The sequence below is a fragment of the Schistocerca gregaria genome, chromosome X (assembly GCF_023897955.1).
Source record: "Schistocerca gregaria isolate iqSchGreg1 chromosome X, iqSchGreg1.2, whole genome shotgun sequence".
NCBI lineage: Eukaryota > Metazoa > Arthropoda > Insecta > Orthoptera > Acrididae > Schistocerca > Schistocerca gregaria.
In genome coordinates, this window is record NC_064931.1 from 184,091,284 (window position 1) to 184,118,024 (window position 26,741).

At 39.1% G+C, this 26,741-nt stretch overlaps 1 protein-coding gene across 3 annotated transcripts in view; it reads left to right on the forward strand.

Annotated features, from left to right (window-relative positions):
- LOC126297831 (HEAT repeat-containing protein 5B) overlaps positions 1–26,741 on the forward strand; it is a 472,968-nt gene that overhangs the window by 407,745 nt on the left and 38,482 nt on the right. For all 3 annotated transcript variants that reach the window (XM_049989077.1, XM_049989078.1, XM_049989076.1), the window contains 5 exons: positions 5,146–5,388; positions 9,830–9,992; positions 14,753–14,868; positions 21,600–21,881; positions 22,828–23,064. In XM_049989077.1, the coding sequence (XP_049845034.1) occupies positions 5,146–5,388; positions 9,830–9,992; positions 14,753–14,868; positions 21,600–21,881; positions 22,828–23,064 (1,041 nt within the window). The remainder of the gene's footprint in view (positions 1–5,145; positions 5,389–9,829; positions 9,993–14,752; positions 14,869–21,599; positions 21,882–22,827; positions 23,065–26,741) is intronic.

The window sequence follows — 26,741 nt, forward strand, 5'->3', positions numbered from 1 at the left end:
TCCTGCAGTTTACTATTAGCACATTAATATTGTTATTCCCTGTTGCATTTTGCCTACTCCTGCCTTGCCGCGTCTCAGGAGACGTCTTGTCGGACCTAGGGAGGGAATTCTCTAACCTAAAAAACACCCATGTGCACTCCACACGTACTCCGCTACCCTCGTAGCCGCTTCCGGCGTGTAGGGGGACCCTACATTTCTCCACCCAATAGCGGAGGTCGAGAAATTTGCACCCCAGCTCTCCGCAGAATCGTCTGAGCCTCTGGTTTAAGCCTTCCACTCGGCTCCAAACCAGAGGACCGCGATCGGTTCTGGGAACGATACTACAAATAGTTAGCTCTGATTCCACCCCGCGAGCGAGGCTTTCCGCCTTCACCAACTCCGCCAACCGCCTGTACGAACTGAGGATGACGTCTGAACCCAGACAGCAGGAGTCATTGGTGCCGACATGAGCAACAATTTGCAGTCGGGTGCACCCAGTGCTCTCTATCGCCGCCGGTAGGGCCTCCTACACATCTCGGATGAGACCCCCCGGCAAGCAGACAGAGTGAACACTGGCCTTCTTCCCCGACCTTTCCGCTATTTCCCTAAGGGGCTTCATTACCCGCCTAACGTTGGAGCTCCCAATAACTAATAAACCCCTCCCCCCGTGTGCCTACTCGGACCTTGCTGAAGGAGCAGCCACATGTCCATTCACAGGCAGAGCGGGCGATGCCACACGGCCAGCCTCCACATTGACTCTCCGCCTCGTGCGCCGCGAACGCCGCTGAACCCGCCACTCCCCTTGGGGAAAGGGTGGCCCAACCGCGCCCGGTACCCGCGAAGATGTCTCGACAGCAGGGACAGTGGGTGAAGCATGTAACACCTGGGGTGTACCTTGCAACGCACCAGACTCCCCACAGCCGCTACACTCCGAGGCAGCAGCCTGAAGACGGCTGACCGCGGCCATCAACACACTCAGCTGTTCGCAAACAGTGGCCAGCTCCTCCTGCGTCCGTACACAGCAGTCACACATCCTATCCATCCTAAGGAATAAATTTACTGAAGAGACTTAATCAACTTTTAACTAGACTGCTAATTCACTAAAGGCGGCTGATTATTGACTAAACTGTGATTGCTAACCACTTCTTGTAGAAAACAATGGAAATAGCACTGCTTGTCTCTGGACTGTATTCAAAACAAACACTAGCACTACTGGCACTAGCACTATGGTTGACTAAAGGGACTCTCTCTGACTGTATTCAAAACAAACACGAAATCTACGGAACACTATTAATAGCACTCGACAATTAAAGCTCCCTAAAAGCAAAAACACAAGTCTACGGAACACTATTAATAGCACTCGACAATTAAAGCTTCCTAAAAGCAAAAACACACGGTAGAAGAAGTGTCAAGTAAGAAAAATACAGTTAATACTTAAATTAAGGTAGCTCGCTGCACAGCAGACGTGAAGCAGATGGCGGTTAGGGCGACACTGGCACTATGGCTGACTAAAGGGACTCTCTCAAATGTCTGACAGAGTGGCCGCCCTACGCAACTGCTCCAACTCCATATTTACCCTCCTGACAGAGCGGTTCAACTGGGGCTGATCATGCCCCACAATAGTATACACCAGCCTAACATTGGTATGGGTTGTCGCAGAGGCTATTTTCGCCAGGTCACACTCAATACTATGGCAGGCTGCACTATATCCTGTGCAGGGAGATTTTAATCAGGAGTTGTAAACCTTAAGAAAACCAGAAAAAAAGCTTTCTGCATGATATTTATGTGGGCTACTACCATTTCTCACTTATCAACAGCTGAAATAGACACTTGGCATAAATTTTTAAGTTACGTAATAGCACAAATACATCTACATCTACATCGCTACTGTGCAAATCACATAGTTTGTGAACAAAACAATGTAAATAGGAAGACGTTTACACTAAGACACATTGCAAAATAAAAGGGATACAGCATTCTTTAAGACTCTTAATAGGAAAAGAGTGAGAGTGTCAGGAAGAAACTAACTATAGCTTCATTTCAGTCCAAACTACATTTCTTTTAAATATCAAGGGAGTATTAATAAAATAAATGAAGTTGACAAATAAATAGCATGAAGCCACATTAAAGAAAATAAATCTATAATTGCAGCTAACAATGCAAGTGACCAAGCTTGATAATACAAACAACTAATTCTCATGGTTTCATCAGAATCTGAATTATCTGTGAATCAAGTGTCAAAACATTTGCTTCCTTCTGCCACTATTTTCAAAGCTGAAATGCTTGCTCTCTAGTGTGGCCTAAATTTAACAAGACCAGGAATGACTTGAGAACCTGCATAAACTGGCTGATAGGCCAAGGTAACCAGCAGCAGATGACCAAGAATAAATATGGGGATAACAAAACAGGAATACTGACAACAGAGGTGGCTTTGTAGAATAACAAGTTCAACAAGTAACCAAAAGTGAAAACCTAAGGTGTAGTGAATACTATGACCAAGGCAACAATGTGTAGTGACAACACTACAAGGGTGTAGCAGGATCACAACTGAAGAGTGAGCTGCTATGCTGCAGCCTTTAAAAGATGGCTGTGACCACTAATATGCCAGTAAGATGGGAATGTTTTTGTAGCCAGCACTGCGACACAAGTGCTTGCTCACAGCTGGACACTGCCATGTAGTGGCTATTGTCAAGCTCCAGGCCCTCCAGTGGGCTTTTAAAATTGCTGGACTTGGATACCAGATCCATTCCATTGGAGTTTGACCACGGAAACAGTAGCTCCAATATCCACCTGGAAATGGACATTGTGATTCACAATTCTGAGATGAATAAACAACTTGGTAAAAGAAGGCATATCTTGTGGAATTATCGACAGACAGCTCAGATATGCCCATCTTTACCTCGATGGGTGCATTGTGCACATTGATCTAAGTAGGCTACACATGGGTGTACTGTGAAACATTCAGAGCATGATGAGAGACCACAATGCTTATGATGATGGGGTGTGATTGGCTGTTCAGAAAACATCAACACACCAGAAAGCAATGAATCATGATGATGCCGTCGGGAAAAAGGCTTACAAGAATTCCACCCCCAAGGCAATGGCTGAACCACTGCTGCTTGTGGTCAAGCCGTGAGGTGTTCATTGGCTGCCTGTGCGATCTCAAAAGTGTGTGCAGTTTGCAAAATATCATCCAAGGAAGAGTTGTTCAGTTCAAAAGCTGTAGTGCATACTTCCGGATTAGGAGCCAATTGGACCACTATACCTCAGATCAAAGAATTTGTCTATCAAGTTTTGCGAGCCAGGTTCACACACATGAAATTGCAACGGCAACTCAACCTTTGCAGATTTGTTACCCACATGCAGTACACCTTACGAGATTGCTTGTAGTATTGCTCAGACTTGAGGAGTGATGTGACTATGTGAAACTGTTACAAATAATAGTTTAAAAGCAATGAACATATCTACTTGTGAACATGAGTGTGACAGGATTTGAGAGTGGAACCAACTACTTTAGTAAGAAAAACATCTCCTGGTAAGCTAAAGAAGGAAGAGTGACCATTGGAGAGTGTAATTTTTAGAAAGAATGGTGAAGTACTGTTCCAGCTGCTGCAAGTACGTCTCCCAATCTTGTTTAACATTGCTAACTGGTGGAAATGTGAGTGGATGACTGTGTGCTGCCTGTACGGGAAGAGTACCCTGTGCCTACCATTGATCCTTCAAAAGCTGAATTTGCTGTTGATATTGTTGAAACCGCTGTTGGAACTGCAGTTGCAATTGTTGCTGCAGGAGCAGCTGTTGCTGTTTCACAAGCTGCATGAGCTTTGTGTCCATCGGTAACTACTAACCTTTTACTAACCATTATAGTGACCATAATCTATTAAGCCCAGAAACAACTTGAGACCTGCCGAAACTGGCTCACAGATCAAGGTAATCAGTAATGAGTCACTGAAAATAAACAGGGTGGAGACAACAACAGGAAGACAGTCAACAGAGATGGTGCAGTAGAATAACAAATCCATTGAGTAATCCAAATGTGAAAACCTAAGATGTAGCAAATACTATGACCAAGACAGTGATGTGTAGCGACGATACTAGATCGCAATGGAATCACAACTGAAGAGTGAGCTGCTGCGCTGTGATGTTTAATGAGCAGCTGCATGCAGTGATATGCTGGTAAGGTGGGCATGTGTCCTGCAAGCAGCACTGAACTGCAGCAGCAGATGTACAGTGCTATCTGGTGACTGTCGTTGAGCTCCATCCTTTGCAGAGGTCACTCAGAATCACCAGGCGTGGATACCACAATTTCAATAGAAATAAATTTGACTCATGAATACTTGCACAGTTACACCTGACTCATCCCCCAGGGCTAATTCAATAACACACACTTTGTTGTATCCATATGCAGAACTTTGCCTAATTTTTGTTCTAGAACTTTACTATCTATCTTGAATTTTAACCTGTCACTTGTATTTCATGTTTATGGCTGTCAGCTCTTTTTCTGATTGTCCAGCAAAGTCTTTTTGCACCACTCCATTTTTACAACTTACATTTATTTTGGTTACTATCTTAGCTTCCCTTCCCCATGTACTAACAAATTCATTGGTTCAGAACATAACAGTTGTCTCATTTATTTCTTTTTCAGGGTATATGTTACCTTTTTAAACATTAGTGGCCATTGTCTTTAGTCACCTTTTTTTATGGTACCGGATGGTTCTAGTTCATCTTTTGCAGATGGTATTATTTTGTTGCACATTACCAAAGATGATGTCAAGGCAGTTTTTTTATCATCAAGGAAAGGATTACAATTGTCCTCAGTTTGTCAATCAGTGATTCCTTTTGGCTGCAGGCAATAATGTAACATTAAAGTTTTTGTCATTTGTGCATGAAGGTGCAATATTATTAGTTTAAAGCCTGTTTGTGGGACCTATTATTGAATTTATTTCTTGTAATTGATTGATGAATATTTGCTCCAACTGTTTGGTGATATCTGCACATTTCCAATGTCAAAACATTAGATGCTGTAGAATGTGACAGTGATTTACTAACTTATTGTTCTTCCAAGCTAATACAAATTAATGAGTGCACATGCTGCATCAGAGTATGGATGGTGGAAATAATATAGGACGTAATACGTATATGTTTCATACATCTTTTCTCTTCCAGAATTTGCAAGCCAGTTACCTCATGATGGTGGTGCATTCTATACTACAGACACCATGGAGTCATCTAGACCATATTACTTAACTTCATGGCCTCCAATTCTTCATGCAGCAGCTTTATGGCTAAATGCAAGTGGATTTGAAGATAACAGCCAATCTCCAAAGAAGTCCTCAGAATGCCAAGAAAGCATTGTTAAAAAGAAAAGTATTTGTGAATCTGGCCATGATCGCTTCTACCTTTTGTTTGGTGAGTCTGAGTTGATTTCAGTTAAAAAAAGTTCCAAGTGCAAAGAAAAGGTAAAAAATCATGATAAATTATGTCACATCTTTGCAGTATATGCATAACGCATGATTTTTTTCTACCGTGGACAAACTCTAGGGATTGATCGATCAGAGGGTATGGAACAAAACAGGTAAAATGAATTTATGTCTGGAAACACATGGTTTCCATGCTACAGACCATTTATTCAAACATACAGTGTTACAGGTACTGCGGTCTATTACACGCTGCACCATGCAGTCACAGTTACAGCATGGTGGTACTGTTCCTCATACGTCTTGCCATAGTGCCCTCTCTTGCCATAGTAATGGGTAATTTTGTGTCCAATTCACTTCTCTAGCTGACTCACCTTGTAGTGGATATGATACAGCATTGTACATAATGGTTCTGTATTCAAAAGGCAAATGGCAACGGGTGGTGTGTAGTGAGGTTGTATCAAGAGACCTATTCCCGCCGACAACAACTACAGCGTTCAATATTTGCAACAGTGTTTTGCTGTTTGTCTGAGACAGGGTTGCTTCAAGAAGTAGGAAATCATGAAGGATGTACCCGAAATGTCTGGACACCAGACTTGGAGGAAAATGTGATTAACACTGTGGAAAGCAACTGCCGTGTCAGTACTAGGGACTTGGTCCGCCAGCACAGGGTAACCTAGAAGACCGTGTCGAGCATTCTCCATGACAGTTGTTACTACCCTTGTTACTTACAGCATATGGAGAGCTTACTAGTGACAGATTTGCCACATCAGGAGCCGTTTTGTCACTGGTTTCTTTGCCAGGCAACCACGATTCTAGGATTTGTGTCATCCATCCTATTCCCAGATGAGGCCACCTTCACACCTTTATGTGGAGTGGTATCTTCAACTTTCATAACAGTCATCTGTGGGATAGTATTCAATACCACAATGGTATGGTGACAGCGAATCACTAACATCGGTGCATGCACTGGAATGTGTGGGTTGGAATAATTGTCGACATTATTTTGGGACCAGTCTTCCTTCCATGTCACCTAACTGGCTGGAACTATTAGAGTTTCTTGCAGGTAACTTTGCCTCTCCTGTTGGAAGAAGTACCATTGATGTTACAAAGGGTTATGTGGCTACTACATGATGGTGCTCCAGCCAACTTCGCCATTAATGTCTGGACGCATCTCAATTGTATCTTTTCTGGTCAGTGGATTGGACGAGGGCGTCCAGTTGCATGGCCTGCTCATTCACTGGATCGCAACCTGTGTGATTTCTGCGTAGGGGCCATCTCAAAAGTATCACGTTTGCAGAGCCCATTCCATGTGTGGAGACACTGTAGCAGCGTATTCATGCCACCTTTGACACTGTTGGAATGCAGCGAGGCCAATGTGAACGTGTGAGATAGAATGTGCCATGGCACGAGCACACATGCGTTGAGGCACATGGAAATCATTTTCAAAACATACGGTAACTGTGGCTGCATGGTACAGCGCGTTTTAGACCACAGTCTCTGTAACAGTGTATGATAGCATAAATGGTCTCTAGCATGGAAACCATGCATTTCCCGACATAAGTTCATTAGACATTTTTTGTTCCATATCCTCGATTGATCAATCCCTAGAGTTTCTACACGGTGGAAAAAAATCACCCTGTATTGATTCATCGGGCCTCAGGGTAATAAGTATTCTGTGACTCTAAAGCTTATTATTGTGTCTTTATTTGAGAAATATTATTGTAAAATGACTCTTTACAGAACATCAGATTTTCATGAAACTGACTCAAAATCTATTGTGTGATGTAACTGGCTAAGTTTCTCAAAATGTTCTGTCAAGAATAAAGATTACAAAAGTCATTCAGAAATAGTAATGTCATAGAAGTCCATATCCCATTTACATTCATTACAATAAGAGACATCAGTGCTTGGCAACTGAAAAGGATTACAGTATTCTGCGGCAAGTGGGTGATATTATTTGTAGAAAAGCCTCATAACACCACTGGCAGGTATCCTGCAAGCTGTAATACAGTTTTATTTGTGCACCAGTCTTTTGGAATTTGCCACAGGACACTCACACATTATGTTCAACAGTCTGTGGCAGTGTAATCTAACTTGTTGCATTCCAACAATCCTTCTGTTGTCAGAGTCCACCAGTTGCTCATTATTTTTTCCATATTATTGAGAGTGTGAAATAAGAAATATTGTAGCAGCCAAATAGGCAATGTTGCCAGGTGCCAGATCTGGCTTTTTGCACCTCATCACACACAGTCACTTGACCAATGATATCCTTCACTCATGACATACATTCCAAGTGCATAGCATTTGTCCTGTCAAATATTAACATATACTGACATAAAATTATCGGAGGAAGATGGAGGAGGAGGAGGAGATTAGTGTTTAACATCTAGTCGCTAATGAGGTCGTTAGAGACAGAGTGCAAACTCGGATTAGGGAAGGATGGAAAAGGTAGTCAACCATGTCCTTTCAAGGGAACCATCCTGGCATTTGCCTTAAATGATTTAGGGAAATAATGGAAAACCTAAATGAGGGTGGCCAGATGCGGGTTTGAACCATTGCCCTCACAAATGTGAATCCAGTGCACTAAACACCATGTTACCTCGCTCAGTGAGGAAGATGAAGAAAGAAAGAAAGAAAGAAAGACAGAAGAATGAATGAAAAAGATTGAGAGTGTCAAGGTTTTGACATGGAGCTCTAAATTTTTTTCATAAAGATCCACAACATGAAATTACAAGCAATGACCGTCTTGTTTGAGTTAACAGAGAAATATCATTCTTCAACAAAACTTTTCTGGGTATGTGACAGCATTATTATGTTATGATGTTGACATCATGTTAGCCATTGTTGCTACCGGTGTATCTATTGCTGTGGTATAGTTATTACTGGGCCAGTGTCACCTCAATTTTTGTGTGCTGATACTTCATTCTGCTCATATTATCTGTTGTTAACAACATAATAGACAATGATTCTGGCAGAGGTTGGTGGCAATGAGGTTTTATTGTAGCTGACAGTGACCATAGAAGTCTATAATCACAAACTACATTTTGTTGTCTGTGACCTACTATTGCATAAGTTACTTTATGCCATGAGTGGTAATGTTCTCAATTGATTTCCTTTGTATCCAACTAACAGAAAACTGAAATCATTCTCCACTACCTCAAAAGAGGCAATGATACTGCAGATGAAAAATAAGCAACATGATAGCAAGGTTGGGGTGCAATAGGGAGTGTCAAGTGTGCAAAATAGGTTAAATCACTGCAACAGAAATGTACAATTGTCAAACTTTCATAACTACTATCCATGAAGTATGCTGTTGTGTGTAGCATTGTTTTTCAATAAGTTTCATACAGAAATAAAAAATGAAAGCATAAAATGCAAGATTGTTGTAGCACTAGTAGTAATCCTATTACGACACTATCGTGTTACCTGCTTGAAAGCATACTAGTGCCTTTCAGCATGATTTACTGTACATGCTAGTTAGTTTCATGTTCAATGGATCATTTGTATGATTAATCATAATGATGTGAAAAGTCATTTTACATTTCTAGTACAGATTTACATGTAAATATAACTATGCGCTGACTATTTAAAAGGTTTGTTTTCTTTAAAAAAAAAAAAAAAAAATTACAGACGTAAGTAATACCTGCCCACCACCTTTTACACATTACAATAATCACATTCTTCTATGGAATAGGAGGAGCTTTCATGGATAAACTTTCTCAGTTTATTTTCAAATTTTACATTGTTGTCTGTAAGACATTTTAAATCGGTGGGTAAGTGATTCAAAATTTTGGAGGTAATATTGTGCACCCGTTTTTGAGCTTAAGATAACCCTAAAGTGGAGAAATGAATGCCATTTTTTTCTGGTATTGTAATTATGTACATCATTGTTCCTTTTGAATTGCAGTGGATTTTTATAACAAACTTAAAAGGGGAGTAAATATACTGTGAAGCAGTAGTCACAATACCCAACTTCTTTAACACATGTGTACAAAATGTTAATGTGCAACGTGTTTTCCGTTCAAGTGAACAATTAATGCTGGTGTAATTAAGCCTGAAATTGTTTGATTCTACATAGAGAGAACTTCCTCTAAATTTATTACTGTAATGCTGTCAGTTTGATATAATTTCACATATGAACACTATTAATCCACTGTCATGTATTTGATAATTTTATTACTGTAGGTCTGTGATCCAAATGTTCCATATGATCACCAGATTGCACTGACGACATAGCTGCTTTGCACCCAAAACAACAGTAATAATTAATCATCCATATTAATCATGGTTCCATAGAGCAAAAATTGTGAACATACACACTACTATGTTTAATGTGTCATATTTTTTTATTTCTGCATGATAGTTATATTCTCAAAAAAAAGAAAAAATTAGATAAATAAAAAAATTTACATAATTAATATTGTTTACAGGTATCTGTATGGAAGCTCTTTGCAGTCCTCGTTCAGTAGAACCATTGGAAAGCATTAGTACATGTTTACAAGCCTTGTACACTCTTTTAGATTCAGTTTGGTCTCGTCAAGTACTTACAAGTGATGAAAAGCTTCCAATTGAACTTTGCAATGTGCTTCATAGGTAAGTTGCCCCCACGACATTTAAGATAGTATTAGGAACTAAATATTATATAGTACTCTGAGCTGTTCCGTTCAAATGCCAGCTGTGCGCAAGTTGTGTGAACTGAAATTGTGCTTCTGCCCATGGAAGCAGATGTTTTTCCCCTATGAACAGTAAGCACAGTAGTGACAGGATGGAGAAAGGGAAAACTGTTGGGTGGAGGATGTGGGGACAGTTGGTTACCAGAGAAACTCCCATCTGCATACTGAATGATGAACAAACTAACATTGGAAACTCCAGGGTGGAATATCAATAACATTCAGAAAAGGATAGGTTGCTATTCACTGTAAAAATGACATGTTGAGTTGCAGAAAGGCACAACAAAATCACTGTTACACATTCAGCTTTCAGCCAACACCTACTTCAGAAGAGAAAACACACAAACATCCATTCATACAAGCAAACACACCTCACGCACACATAACTGCCATCTCTGGCAGCTCGGACCAGAATGAAGAACACTTTGGCTGAAAGCTCCATATGTAACAGTCTTTTTGTTGTGCCTGTCTGTAGCTTAACATGTCACCTTTACAGTGTGTAGAAATCTATGGTTTTCCTTATATTGTTAATAAACTAACAGGTTATTTAAGTAACCATAAACATTTTTGGTCACAGAAAATTTGGGGCTACAAAACCATGACACTGACTTCCGGCAATAATGTTTTTTAAGACTGGACCATTCTGAAACATGAACATTTTAAATACGATTAACTTTTGAAATATTATGCACTCAGAAAAAGTGAGATGTTTGTTGAAAAGAGGAGAATGAGGGCTTTTAAATGAGCTTTACAGTCACATGGTTTGCAGATATAGTACACCATGAACTTTTTAATTAAATATTGCTTGAGAAAGAAAAAAGTTATTTCCTGTAGCTATTATGAATGTACTATTAACAAAGAAGGATAAGAAAAGGAAAAATAATAATATTGGCATCAAGAGTGGTATAACAACAAATGGGATAGTCTGACCTTGCTCTGTTATAGAGGAGGTGGTAAAATATGTGTTGAGTGGCTGATGCACACCTGGAGAAAAGCATAGGATGAAGGTTGTGAAGGTGAGTTGGAAGAAATGTAGAATATGAATCCAGTATTCGGTAAGAATCAAGTTGATGAGCACATTTGGAGGGGGGGATTAGAAACCCTTAAAACATTCAACAGTCCACAGATATTATAAATCAATAGAAGAAAATGGGAAAATGTGAATGAGAAAGTAAAGGAAGTTGTAGTCACAAAGTATGGATGATTTCAACAGTTTTAGTGAATGTCACCCTTGGCTCCATGTGCATTGTATATCCTGTTCACTTCCGCACCCGAAACACTGAAAGACCTCTCGTAAAATCCCTAAGAAATTCTGGTCATATATAAAGGCTGTCTGAGGCACCAGAGGTAGTACCCAGAGACTAGGTGACAGAGAACCCAATACTGGGAGTAGAAATGAAAGAAAACAGAGATGCTGAACTCTGTTTTAGATTATATTTTACAAAGGAAGATCCTGGAGTACTGCACCAATTTAATTCTCACACTACTGCAGTGATGATTGTTATTGGTATTAGTGTTAGTGGCATTGAGGAACAGCTGAAATCACTAAAAGTGAAGAGATCTCCAGGGCCTCATGAAATTCCTGTCAGATTCTATACAGATTTTGAAGCTGAGTTAGTCCCTCTCTTAACCATATTATTCCAGAGATGCTTCGGACAAGAAACTGTGCCCAGTAGTCAGAAGGAAGTATGAGTTACAACAATCTACTAGAAGGGTAGCATAAGTGACACACGATACAACTGTCAAATATAATTGACATCAATCTGTTGTAGAATCTTGGAACATTTCTGAGCTCAAGTGCAGTGAGGTAGTTTGGACAGAATGACCACTTCTGCACCATCCAGCATGCACTCCAAAAACCGCAGTCATGTAAAACTCAGCTCATGCTTTCCTCACCTAGCATTCTGAAAACCATGGATCAAGGCATTCAGTACACATTATTTCTTAACTCGCAAAAAGCTTTCAACTCAGTACCACACAGTGCGTATTAACAAAATTATGATTATTTAGGTATCAAACAAAATTTATGGTTGGTTTCTTGATAGGGAGGACGCAGCACATTATCTCAGATGGAGTGTCATCAAACTATGTAGACTTAGCTTTGGGTGAGTGCCAGTGAAGTGTATTGAGATGCTTGCTGTTCATGTTGTATGTTGATGACCTGGCCGACAGTATCAATAGTAAACTCAGACTTTTTGCCAAAGATCCAGTTATGTATATTGTAGTACTCTCTGGAAAAAGCTGCCCAAATATTGTCAGAGCTTGATAAGATTTCAAAGTGATGCAAAGATTGGCAACTTGCTTTAAATGTTCAGAAATGTGAAATTGTGCACATCACAAAACACAGAAAAATAGTATCCTACAACCACAATATCAATGCAGCATCACTGGAATTGGTCAACTTGTAAAAATACGTGGGTGTTGCAACTTGTCAGGATATGAAACAGAATGATCATATTGACTTAACTCTAGGTAAAGCAGGTGGCAGACTTTGGTTAATGGTTAGGATACTGAAAAATGCATTCCATCTACAAAGGAAATTGCTTACAAATCTTTCTTGATCTGTCTTAGGATATTGCTCAAGTGTGTGGGACTCGTACCAATTAGGGGATGTTAAAAAAAAAAAAAAAAGGGGGGGGGGTAGTATAGTGATCGCAGGTTTGTTCAACTTATGGTAGAGTGCAATGGGTGTTTCAAGAACTAGTATTAAGTGAGGAATATAGAACTACATTCCAGCCTGTTATATATCACTCCCGTAGGCACTGCAAAGACATGATTAGGCTAATTACATTTTGCACTCTGGAATCTAAGCTGTCATTCTACCCACTTTCCATAGACAAATGGAATGGTATGTAAAGAAACCCTGACATGTACAAAGGGAAATACCACCTGCCATGCACTTCAGTGGTCTGCAGAGTATATATGTAGATGCAGATGAAAATGTCAACATCTACACAATACAAAGTTGACTAGCATAACTGCTATTATGTGGGTCTGGCAACTGCAAGCATTCCAGCTATATTTAGGCGCAGGTATAAAAGTTAATGCAGTTAAACATGAAGGACTGTTGGATCCTGTAGTCTATACAGCCTGCACCATGTTCAGATATGAGGCTAGCACAAGATTATTCCTCTCTTGATTGTTATGTGATTTTTCTTCTACTCATTTTCATTTAAATTCATTTTTTAAATTCCCCCCCCCCCCCCCCCCCCCTCTCTCTCTCTCTCTCTCTCTCTCTCTCTCTCTCTCTCTCTCTCTCTCTCTCTCTGGTTGAGAATAGTGTTAAAGGAAAGTTCACTCAAGAGAATAAGAAAAAAATTGACAGAATTTCTAGCAAGTACATACTGTTCCTGCCCCGGTGTGTCCTACCTAGTCTGCAGTGTTTCGTTGAGTGGTTTACAGGCTATTGATCAGTACTACCCATGCCATCCTCTGATAGCAACTATCCAGGAGCTGGTTTATGCCCTCAAATGATCTGGTCGTTCAGTGGTCTTTGTATGGACCCCAGGGCATGTTGGAATTCTGGGAAATGAGCTCGTTGACAGGATGGCCAAACAGGCCACTCGTAAGCCACTTCTGGAGATTGGTATAACCAAAGCTGACTTCCAGTCGGTTTTATTCTGCAAAGTTTTCAGGATTTGGGATGCTGAATGGCGCATCTTAGTTATGCCCAATAAACTCCGTGCTTCAAGGAGAACACACATGAGTGGAAGTCTTCTCTGTAGGTTTCTCGCAGGGACTCTGTGATCCTCTGCTGCCTTCGCATCGGCCACACTTGGCTGACGCATGGCTACCTTCTCTGGCATGAGGCCCCACCATGTTGTCGCTGTGGTTTCTGTCTTGACAGTGGTCCACATTTTGGTGGACTGTCCACATCTAGTCGTTCGGCAATGGAATTTTAATCTTCCTGATGCACTTCCTTCGATTTTAGGAAACGATGCCTCCACGGCCAACTTGGTTTTACATTTTCTATATGACACTAGTTTTTTTTCTTTGGTTTAAGTTTTAGTTCCTGTCCCTTGTCTCCCTGTGCTGTCTACCCTAGTACTTTTAGGTTAGAGATTTTAATGTGTTGCAGAGTGGATGGCTCATCCTTTTTTATCCCCGTGATCGGCCAGCCCAGAACCTCTGCTCTCTTGTTTTAAGCTCTTCTGCCTGTTTCTTAACGTGTCGTCTTTGATTGTGAGTTACCTGCCATTCCCTTTAACCTTACACAACCTGTCTCTATCCCCTTTCTGAGGTCTCCCCTCACCTTCACTTTAAAAAAATCTGGATAATCAGAGATGCTGTGGAAATGGGAAAACTATGTATTGTAAGGTACAATGTAACATTCCATGATTACCATCTGTTCAATGAAGAGGTCGTGGTGGCTGTGGATGAGTATTTTGCATAAGTTGCAGAATGGAACTTTGGGGTGGAATCTACTTGTAAACATTAGACAAAGTGCACTAATTTGAATGTTTAAGAGTTGTTCTGGGCCTATATTTTAAAGATCATTTATTGCATTAATAGCAGACATAAGTGGTGGTGTATTTGTGTATTGTTTTGAGGAAGAGAGCTAATTAAGGGACCTGAAGAAGAAAGCTATGAGAACAATCACTTTGTGTAGTATGCTCTTGTTTTTGTTGTAGATGTTGAGAGAATAATTGTATGTATCACAACTCATTTTTTCCTTTTGCTCAGGCTCTTGTTGACCAGAGACAGTCCTTCAACACAGCTGTTGGTGATGGAGGTTCTAAAGCAAGTTTTGACAGCTGCACAAGAGTGTCTTGATGTACAAAAGAAGAAGAGACTGAGAGGTAATATGTGTGTGTGTGTGTGTGTGTGTGTGTGTGTGTGTGTGTGTGTGTGTGTGTGTGTGAGGTACATAATGAAAAATAGAGGTGAATGAGTTAAGGGGAATAGGTATGGGCATGTTGAAATGTTATGCAAATTTTTACCCCTCCCCCTTCGCCATTTCTGAAAATGATAGTGGGACATCTATGTATTGCTAAAATAAGTAGTTATTCACATTTTTTCCATATTTTAAACAGTTCTGTATCAAAATAATACTTTTGTCCATTGACCTGTAACAGGCTAAATTAAATAATAACTGGGAGTACACATGTTCTCTAGAATTGAGAGCTCAGACAGTAAAGCAAAATCAATATGGAATATTGTTGAAACAGAGATGGGGAAAGATGCTATGGAATTTGACACTATTTTTATTAAAGAGTTTAGATCATTGCAATAGTCTTTTCGTGTGTGTAATTTTATATAACAACCATTGAAAGGCAGATGAAAAAAAAAATAGGTACTAGTAATTCAAAGAAGAAACAAAAACATTTCATCAAAGAAGCAAGAATTAAATGAAATCAGGAAATCATTAAGACCTTTAACAACAAAAGTCTTTTAATAACACAGTAAGAATGAGTCATTGAAGGGAAACTCAGAGGAAACGTAGGACGAAGAAGAAGAAGAATTCAACATCTGAATGATATGAAAGATGGAAGGAGATACAACAGACTGAAGGAAGAAGCTGAAGACAGGGAACAGTGGAATTAGAAATTCTCCGTACGAAGACATGGACCTGCCACTAGGCAGAATACTAAATAATAATAATAATAATAGGCCCAGGAAAGGAATGGGCCTCCGGAATGTTCTGCCAGTCGTAAAAGGCGACGAAAAGAACAAACCACTAATAGGGCTAACCCCCCTTTTAGTGTGATTAGTTGGTTCAGGACAGAACTAATGAAGCCTCGGACAAGCACTGTCATGGTCGGGGACGACGCTTGAACCCTATGCCCGTCCACAATGGTAACAACACCGCTAGCCACACGTAAAATGATTTAAATCCAAATAGAGGTGTTTCGCAGGATAGGCTTCCTGCAACCACTCTAGAAGGAAAACAAAGACGGAGGATGAGATGGTTAGATGAAGTTAACTGACACCTCATGTTCTGTTATTACCAAGCAACAAACTTAGGAACCAACACAATTGGATACAGATCACAAGTATACACAACATTTATTACCAGATACCCAGAATTAAAATTTTTAACAGAACAACGACTAGCTGATCACATCCGTGTAATAATAAAAAATAGCAGGATACTCCAGTCAGAATTAGAAAACATCAAACAGTAAGTACAACAAATACTGGAACAAAATAATGTGCAATCAGAAGAAGAAGAAAATACAGTAATGGACTCAAACATCCCAGAGCAAACAAACAAAGAACAACACGCATCAATTAAACAATCAGAGGAAAACGAAATCTTAAGACAGCCACCAGAACAAGCACATATAGAACACGAAGTGACACACATGTTAGATATAGAAGAAAAATTTCAGCTGACATATATATATAAATACAAAGACACAAACACAGACATTAGACCATTCTTGCATAGACCACCAAATACCCCACAAGTCGAAACAACAATAACAACTATCAACACAATCATACAATAAATCAAACTACACCTATGGAAGAGTTACAACTACTGGTTTATATAGGAGCACTCACTACACTAAATATACACACTGGGCAGAGATCAGAACCAACCAACACACAGAAGAAACCCACAAAACCAACATGGCAACACAGGCTACAGACCAGAATAGAAAAACTGGGAAAATACATTGGACAGCTAACACAATTTATAAGAAATGAAATGTCAGACAAAGAAACGAAAAAGGTTAGGTAAAATCTCAGAACAAGAAACGACAGAGCAAATATATGAAAAGAAGCAGAAATTACAAGCATTGGCCAAATGACTTAGAAGATACAAAAAAAAGTGAAAATAGAAGGAAACAAAACCAAACATTCAACACAAACCAAAAGAAATTTTACCAGACAATAGATAACACACACATTAAAATAGACAATCCACCAAACATAAAAGACATGGATCACTTTTGGAGCAACATATGGTTAAACCCGGTACAGCATAACAGGCATGCACGGTGGATACAAGCAGAAACAGACGCATACAAGATGATTCCACAAATGCCTGAAGTGATAATTTTGCAACATGAAGTCACCCAAGCAATTAATTCTACTCACAATTGGAAAGCCCCTGGAAAAGATAAAATAGCAAATTTCTGGCTAAAGAAGTTCACTTCAACACATTCACATTTAACTAAATTATTTAACAGTTACATTACAGACCAATACACATTCCCTTATACACTTATACATGGAATAACTTATCTGAAACCTAAAGATCAAGCAGACATCGCAAACCCAGCTAAATATCGCCCCATAACATGCCTTCCAACAATATACAAAATATTAACTTCGGTCATTAAACAGAAATTAATGACACATACAACACAGAACAAAATTATAAATGAAGAACAAAAAGGGTGTTGCAAAGGAGCACGAGGATGTAAAGAGCAACTGATAATAGATGCAGAGGTGACGTATCAAGCTAAAACTAAACAAAGGTCGCTACAATACGCATACACTGATTACCAAAAAGCTTTTGATAGTGGACCCCACTCATGGTTACTACAAATATTGGAAATATACAAAGTAGATCCTAAATTGATACAGTTCCTAAACATAGTAATGAAAAATTGGAAAAAGACACTTAAAATTCAAATAATATCACATCACAGTCAATACAGATTAAGCGTGAAATATACCAGGGAGACTCATTAAGTCTTTTCTGGTTCTGCCTTGCTCTGAACCCACTATCCAACATGCTAAATAATACAAATTATGGCTACAATATTACTGGAACATACCACCAAAATCACACATTTGCTATACATGGATGATCTAAACCTACTGGCAGCAACAAATCATCAACTCAACCAGTTACTAAAGATAACAGAAGTATTCAGCAATGATATAAAAATGGCTTTTGGAACAGACAAATGTAAGAAAAATAGCATAGGCAAGGGAAAGCACACTAAACAAGAAGATTACATAATGGATAACCACAGCGACTGCATAGAAGCGATGGAAAGAAAAGATGCCTATAAATATCTAGGATACAGGCAAAAAATAGGAATAGATAATACAAATATTAAAGAAGAACTAAAAGAAAAATATAGACAAAGACTAACAAAAATACTGAAAACAGAATTGACAGCAAGAAACAAGACAAAAGCTATAAATACTTATGCTATACCAATATTGACCTACTCATTTGGAGTAGTGAAATGGAGTAACACAGACCTAGAAGCACTCAATACACTTACACGATCACAGTGCCACAAATATAGAATACATCACATACATTCAGCAACAGAAAGATTCACATTAAGCAGAAAGGTAGCAGGAAGGGGATTTATCGACATCAAAAACCTACATTATGGACAGGTAGACAATTTAAGAAAATTCTTTCTAGAACGAGCAGAAACCAGCAAAATACACAAAGCAATCACTCATATAAATACATTGGCTACACCACTGCAATTTGATAACCACTTCTACAAACTTATAGATCACATAACATCAACAGATACGAAGAAAGTAAAATGGAAAAAGAAAACACTACATGGCAAGCACCCGTATCATCTAACACAGCCACACATTGATCAAGACGCATCCAACACATGGCTAAGAAAAGGCAATATATACAGTGAGACGGAAGGATTCATGATTGCAATACAGGATCAAACAATAAATACCAGATATTACAGCAAGCATATTATTAAAGATCCCAATACCACAACAGATAAATGCAGACTTTGCAAACAACAAATAGAAACAGTAGATCACATCACAAGCAGATGTGCAATACTAGCAAATACAGAATACCCCAGAAGACATGACAGTGTAGCAAAAATAATACATCAACACTTGCCATACAACATAAACTAATAAAACAACATGTTTCCACATACAAGTATGCACCACAAAATGTACTGGAGAATGATGAATACAAATTATACTGGAACAGAACTATTATAACAGATAAAACACCACCACATAGCAAACCTGACATCATACTCATGAATAAAAAGAAGAAATTAACACAACTAATCGAAATATCCATACCAATACAACAAATATACAGAAGCAAACAGGAGAAAAAATTGAAAAATATGTCCAGCTGGCTGAGGAAGTCAAGGACATGTGGCATCAGGATAAAACTGACATTATACCAATTATACTATCAACTACAGGAGTCATACCACACAATATCCACCAGTACATCAACGCAATACGGCTACACCCAAAGAATAATAATAATAATAATAATAATAATAATAATAATAATAATAATAATAATCTGTGACTTTATAATATGTAATGACCATAGTCACCATTAATTGGAAGAAATACCCAGACAAATTAAAATATTCCATTGTTAGCTGTAGATATCAGTTATGACCTGCCATCTGTGTCCTAATTTCTAAAATTTTGGTAGTGTAATGTACTGAAGGGTTGTCATCCACTTGTCCAGTAATGGGACTCTTAGACAGTTACAGTTTGGGTAACAAATGGGCCATTATAATGAGACAGCTGCTATTTTTAATAGGAAAATACCACCAGTTGCAACTATTGTGTTACTTGCCATAGGTATATATTGTGCCTGTTATGGCAGTTTGAAAGAGGAGTTACATTTTTGTTGAAAATATGGTTCAGAACATGCTTGGTTTTACTTCAGAAATGAAATACAAAAAGTTATACTATGATGATAAAATAATTCGTAGAGTAATTCATACTGCACCATATGCTTGGGGAGATATTAAAGTGTACATTCTACACAACTGGATAACAGACATTCTAGTATTAAGAGCTCTCTGTTAATAATATACCATCTTATTGGAATCAGAGGCAGATTTGATCCTTTCAGCAGATGGCAATAATTGTAAATCTCAGTGAAGAATTGTAAGAGAACATATTGAATTATGTTTTGAGAAGGTTATTAATGTGTTTAGCATAAATGAATAAGTTTTAAACTTATGAAAAAAGCATCATAGCCATAACAACTTCATATTTGAGTGAAAGATCTATAAACAAATTAATAGGACAGCTGTGGGAACCACACCATAGCCCAGTCTTTAAATGAGCTGCATGGAAAAGACGTTCAACAGTTGTACTCTGTGAAAGAACTTCACCACTTCTTCTACTACAGATTCACTTCTTTTGCCAGCTTAAATTCACCTGGCCCTCCTCCAGATCCAACATTGTCTTCCTGGAGGTTATCTTCCATCCTGTTGATGATCACATCTAAACTTTAGGCTGTATCAAACAGACCAGTTGGCAACAGTATCTCCACTTCAGCAACTGACATCCCTTCCATGGTAAATGCAACTTTCACTACAGCCTAAGCATGAATGATAAATATATCTTGACTAGCATGATGCCCCTCAGTATGTACACCAACAACCTCTTTCAGACTTTACTCTCCTGCGTCTACTTCACAGGTCTTGCCCACAAACAAATTTTGTGGGCAATCTCCTTCTCTTACTGTCCCGCTTCCAAAAAAAACTCAGAAACACCCCTTTTGTCACCTAGTACCACCCAGGCCTCAATTGCCTCTGTAGATTATCCACTAGGGCCATGACTTTCTCAAGTTTGGCACTGGCAGGACATCTTTTCTTCTTTATATTCTCCACATGACCCACTAGCCCCTTGCATCACCCTCATAACCTCTGTGTAATAATTGTCTAACCGTATAAAATTCCCAGACCATTATGCTTAGCCCTGAAGTTCCTACCCATGCTGTCATTCCCACTGTTAAACCTCCATCCCGTACCCTGTACCTCTCACCACCTCCCCTCTTTTCACTTTCCTCCTTGTTTTTAACTGCATTAATCTTCCCATGTTTCATTTTCTCTTTCTCTGATTGGGAACCAAGAAAAAACAAAAAAAACAAACTATGAAGTGAGTAGACAATGCTGAAATGGCTGTATATGTATCTTGAATTACTTCTTCAGGTTGGTAAATGGACTGGTTGGACACATTGTGCATGCAGGGCAGATAATCGGCTCCATTTTCAAGATTTTGAGCTGTGCTGAGAATGTTTGTCACAAAAATCATGATAATTTATAAAACTGGTTATGCTTGAAGCAGCATCACACTGTTTTGCCACCAGTTATATCTGTGCAACTAACACTTCCAGTTGTTAGTACTCTGTTGGTGTAAGACCTTCACATTCTCTTTAATTTCTTAGTCTGCGATAAAAAATTATTTTAGTTCTTTTTTATCTTTGAGAAGCCAGTTGTATATTTTTTCTTGTGAAACGATTTATTAAGGACAAACATCTTGTTGTCTTCGGCAAATTGTGGCAACATATGATCTTTGTCATTTCTAGTCATTCTATTCTCCCAGCAGTATCGGAGCTTGGGATACTGATGAAATGACATCAGAACACTGTTTTGTTCCCTTTGTCCTCATTAATATGTCATTAAGGGCTCTCTCACTAGTTCTTAATAAAGTCACCTTTTTAGTGGTATGTTAGATCATACATGAATACTGTACTCTCCTGAGTGTAATTTGGCATACTGTTCTACCTTTTGTGGCATGTATTACCAGACTTCCCAGTGTCTTCGTTTTGTGACCAGCAGGTATTCTCATCTTTCAGAAATGGTTCCTGCAAATCAAGATTCAAACAGCTGCCCAGAGGTAGACTTACTTGGTGAAGGTGGTACTAAAGGTGATTTGGTTCCTGGGCAATCACTAGTATTTGCCATGCTTGAAGTGTGCTTGTGTGTGCTGGTGCGGCAGCTACCAGCTCTGAATCCTTCTCCATCACCAGTGATTTGCTCAGCTGTGCGCACCTTGCATTTAACAGAAGAAGCTGGTCGACTTATGTCTGCTGCAGTTTCGTGCATGGAGAGCCTACCGAAACTGTGCTCTCCACAAGGTTAGTAGTTTTTAATAGTGTTATATAAAAATTTTAGCTTGGATGTTCTGGTAGACTTACTGTACTTAAATGTATCTAAAAAAACTGTTGTGATGATGATTCAACCTTCAGTTAAAAATGTAGGTCTAGTTACAACTTGTCATCAATGGCGTGTCTCTTGGAAAAAGTACAAATATGTACAAATAGCATTTGAGTGCAATTGTGAGGCTGTAGGTGCAGAATAGTCTACATGTCATATTTCAAGTAATTATTTACAGATATATAATCTCTGCTGTGCACAAAAATGTGTCCGTTTTTTCATAACATTTATTTATGAAAAGAACTTTTAATGAAACTTTTAGTAATTGTTATGTTTGAGAAAGACTGAGTCTAAATCTGTTTCAGATACAGAGACCCATTTTTAATTCAAATGTCTTCATAAATTTAAGTTCCTGTGAAATGAGACCTATGCTCTTTAGAAACTGCTGTTCATTATTTTAAAACTGTGATATGACAGTGGTGACTGTTTGGCACATACTTTTTTCACTGTTCATAGTATAATTAAAAGTTGTAAAGTAGTTGATGATCAGCAGTTTTTTGCCTTTTTTCTAATAAAAAAGTGCTTCCCCCTTTTAATTGGTACATGCTTAAAAATAAAGATGGGCATACAGAACAGATCTCTCTCTCTCTCTCTCTCTCTCTCTCTCTCTCTATCTATCTATCTATCTATCTATCTATCTATCTATCTGTGTCTTCCACCAACTCCACATGCATACAGCAAAATAATATTTAGCTGTTGAAAGATAAACCAAAAAAAAATGCTGATGAATAGCAGTGAATTGAAAACTGTTCAAAATGAGATTTAGAATGTACTTTTTTTAGTGATAATATTTTTAGTAATTATAGTATTAAAAATCTGTTGAGAGTACTTTTGCTTTCATAGCAATTTTCTATTTTCCATTCGCAGGAGCAGTAGTTGTGTTGCCAACTATTCTGTATTTGACAACTGGTGTCATCAAAGAGACAGCAACCAAAAGCATCCATGATCCAAGGATTCTTGCATCAACTGTCCCAGTTTCATCAGCTCTGCATTGCCTTAGATCCTTGTGTAGCAGCAAGTATGCTACAGATGCACGTTCATGTGAAGAATGGAAGCAGCTGCTTCAGAGCACCCTTGCAAAAATATTGGACCTTGCAAAAACAGGTAATTTTTGTCTATTGATTAATGAGTCCCTGTTCTTGTTGGTGCATTAAAAATTACATTCAATACTATACAATGTTTGAAAACGATAACAAGAAAGAGAACATGCATGGACTGAAATGATGTGAATACCACAGATTAAGTATATGACGGTACACAAATCATTAGGCAGTTCAATCTGATTGCAGCTCGATGAACATTCATCCCATACTAAATTATCAGTCTCAAAATTCCATGTCATGTTATCAAAGAGGACCTGGGTATGTTTAAGGAGAATCTCCATCCATGAAGTTTGTATGCATATCAAAAATGTACCTACAGAGGTTACTGGATGATCATGATGAACTAGTTGCCAACTGACCATGCCACAGTTACACAATAAATGACAGACTCGAAGGCTGTCAGTTCAACTAAATACCTACAGATTTAAACTATGAACAACTGAAATTGGAACCATCACATAGAATATGTTGTGGGGAAAATTAACCAAAGCCTGCATTTTATTGGCAGAACTCTTAGAAGATCCAACAAATCTACTAAGGAGACTGCGTACACTGCTAGTCATTCTCATTCTGGTATAGCACTGCATAGTAGGGAGCTTAACCAGATAGGATTGACGGAGGACTTCAAAACTGTTCGGAGATGGTTAGCTCCTTTTGTGTTATCATAATATAGGGAAAGAAGGATATGCTAAGCGAATTGGGTGACAACCATTGAAACAAAGGTGTTTTCTGCAGTGTCAAGATCTTTTTGTGAAATTTCAACCACCAACTTTCTCCTCTGAATGCCAAATTATTTTCCTAGCTCCCACTTACATAAGGAGAAATGACTATCATGGTAAAATAAGAGAAGTTAGAGTTTGTTAGGAAGTATTGATCTGTTCATTTTTTTATGTGTGATTTGAGAGTGGAATGGTAAAGAAATAATCTGAAAGTGTTTCTGCGAACCCAGTGACACGCACTTAAGTGTGAAGTTCAGATTAATCAAGTAGACGTCGATGTATTTATAGATAAGTTTCTTGGGCAAAATGTCAGGAAAACATGCAGACCAAGCAAGTAGTGTTTCTTGTTGTTCCATCTGTGGCTGGGCACTGCTGTTAAGAAATATAGCATGTAAAGTTTCCATAAGGAAGTGCTGTACACACTTTCAAACTGGCCTCATGTAATTACTGCTATTCAGTTGCCCTCACTGTGTAGGATGTTAGTTTGCATTTTGCATCCAGTGGCCCACAAACGATTTCACCTGACAGCTGCCCATTATGCGAGTCAGCTATGTGTGCTGCCAGATTGTGGCCAGATTAACGACTTCTAACATCTACACTGAGGTGACGAAATTCATGGAATAGCGATATGCACTTATACAGATGGCGGTAGTGCCATGTACACAGAGCATAAAAGAGCAGTGGATTGGCGGAGTTGTCATCTGTACTCAGGTGATTCATGTGAAAAGGTTTCCGATGTGATTATCGACGCACAATGACTTTGAACACGGACTGTTATTTGGAACTAGATGCACGGGAAATTCCATTTTGGAAATTGTTATGAAATTAATTATTCCAAGATACACAAGTCAAGAGTGTGCCGAGAATACCAAATTCCAGGCATTACCTCTCACCATGGACAACACAGTGGCTGATGGTCTTTGCTTAACAACCGAGAGCAGTGGCATTTGTGTAGAGTTGTCGGTGCTAACAGACAAGCAGCACTGCATGAAATGACCACAGAAATCAATGTGGGACGTGCAACGAGTGTATCTGTTAGGACAGTGCAGTGAAATTTGACGTTTAATGGGATATGGCAGCAGAAAGCTGGCATGAGGGACCTTGCTAACTGCATGACATTGCCTGTAATGCCTCTACTAAGCTCGTGACCATATCTGTTGGACCCTAGACAACTGGAAAACTGTGGCCTGATCAGATGAATCCTGGTTTCAGTTGGTAAGAGCTGATGGTAGGGTTCGAGTGTGACATAGACCCCATGAAACCATGAACCCAGGTTGTCAACAAGGTATTGTGCAAACATGTGGTGGCTCCATAATGGTGTGGATTGTGATTATGTGGAATGGGCTGAGTTCTCTGATCCAACTGAACCAATCATTGACTAAAAATGTTTATGTTCGGCTACTTGGAGACCATTTGCAACCATTCATGGTCTTCATGTCCCGAAAGATGTCACCGGGCCACTGTTGTTCGCAGTTGATTTGAAGAGCATTTTGGACAATTCAAGCAATCTAACATCACCTGAGCCATCTGAGTGCACTTGAAAAGATACCTCAAAGCCATTTTCTTGCAGCTTTACTAGCTGAGTTAATGTTTCAATAGTGTGCACTGCTTCTTTAGGTGTAAATCAACTGTATCTGTCAGAGGAGGAAATAGTAGAACAAGATTTCAACTCAAATGCCACATTGTACGTATACTGCCATGTGCCAAGGGACTGACACTAGCAAGGTGACCTGCATGGAAGACTGGTAGCTGATCAACGTGGACAGTTGGAGTGAGGGTGTCAGTGAAACACGGAGGACAAGAGGGTAAACAGTGCTGATTGAAGTTCTGTTCAGACTGTAAGTTTTTCGAAACTGAACTGTGAGGAAAAGAACATTCTGAAGCACTTGAAGTTTCACTGCTTTGTCTGTGTACGTGTACCCTGTTGTGCTGAGGGAACGGCTGTTGCGTAAGTCTAACATGTTTACTGGAGCAGTCTGAGTACACCGTAGTTTTCCTGGTGTACTTACTGGAATTGTTTACCACTGCACCTGTGGAGATAGTGGACACTGCAGACTGAGCCTCCTACTGGCTTTCAGTTTCCTGTGTTGTGACCTTGAAAGCCTGAGCAATTTTCAGTACCTTTTTCGAGGAAGGGTCCCGGTGATGTATAGCCTGTGCACATACACTTCCTCATTGGAAAAATATTGGAGAAGCAAGTCCCGAGTTGTTGAGTCAGCATATGATTTGTGACATGTTTCTTATGAGCACATAAAAGTGCAGCAGCAGCTAAGACTCCAGGGTCAGTGATGCAGTTCATATAGGTTTATGACTGCAGTTTATAGTGCCAGTAAAATTCAAACCTATCATGCACCACTCAGAATTGACACCCGTAAATGATCAGACAACAGGTTATGAAGTTCAGGAAAAGACAAACACCAGAATTTTTCATGGGGGACAACTTATGTAGCAATGGAAACCCACTATGCAAATACCAAGAAAGAAAAAAAAAGACCATTTTTCATTCTCAGTTGGTTACTTTTTAAGCAGTGACATAATGGTTGAGCTGCTGTAAACATGTTGCTCAGTCACCAATACCATCTGGAAATGATGTAAATGGTGAAACTGCCATAGTTATCTTGTTTCTTGTGGATAATGGTGTTATTTGCTGCTGTAATAAGGCCAGTTGTCGTTGCTCTGGTCCATTAGGTTTCAGTCAAGCTGTCATTCTTCCTGCTGTAGTTGCTGATAAAGCTGTCATTGTGAATGCTGTTGTAGAAGCTACTGCTTATTGACACTCTGCGATTTGGAAATACTCGTTGTCACAGTTGAAGTCTGCAGTTAAGAGCATAATTTATTGGGTAAACACACAGATGCAGTAGAAGCCCACACTAATACAAACACATGTAAATCTGGCTTAACAGAAATAGAATGCAGCTGGCTGAAAATGAACCTATACAAAGTTCAGAGACAAAGCTGA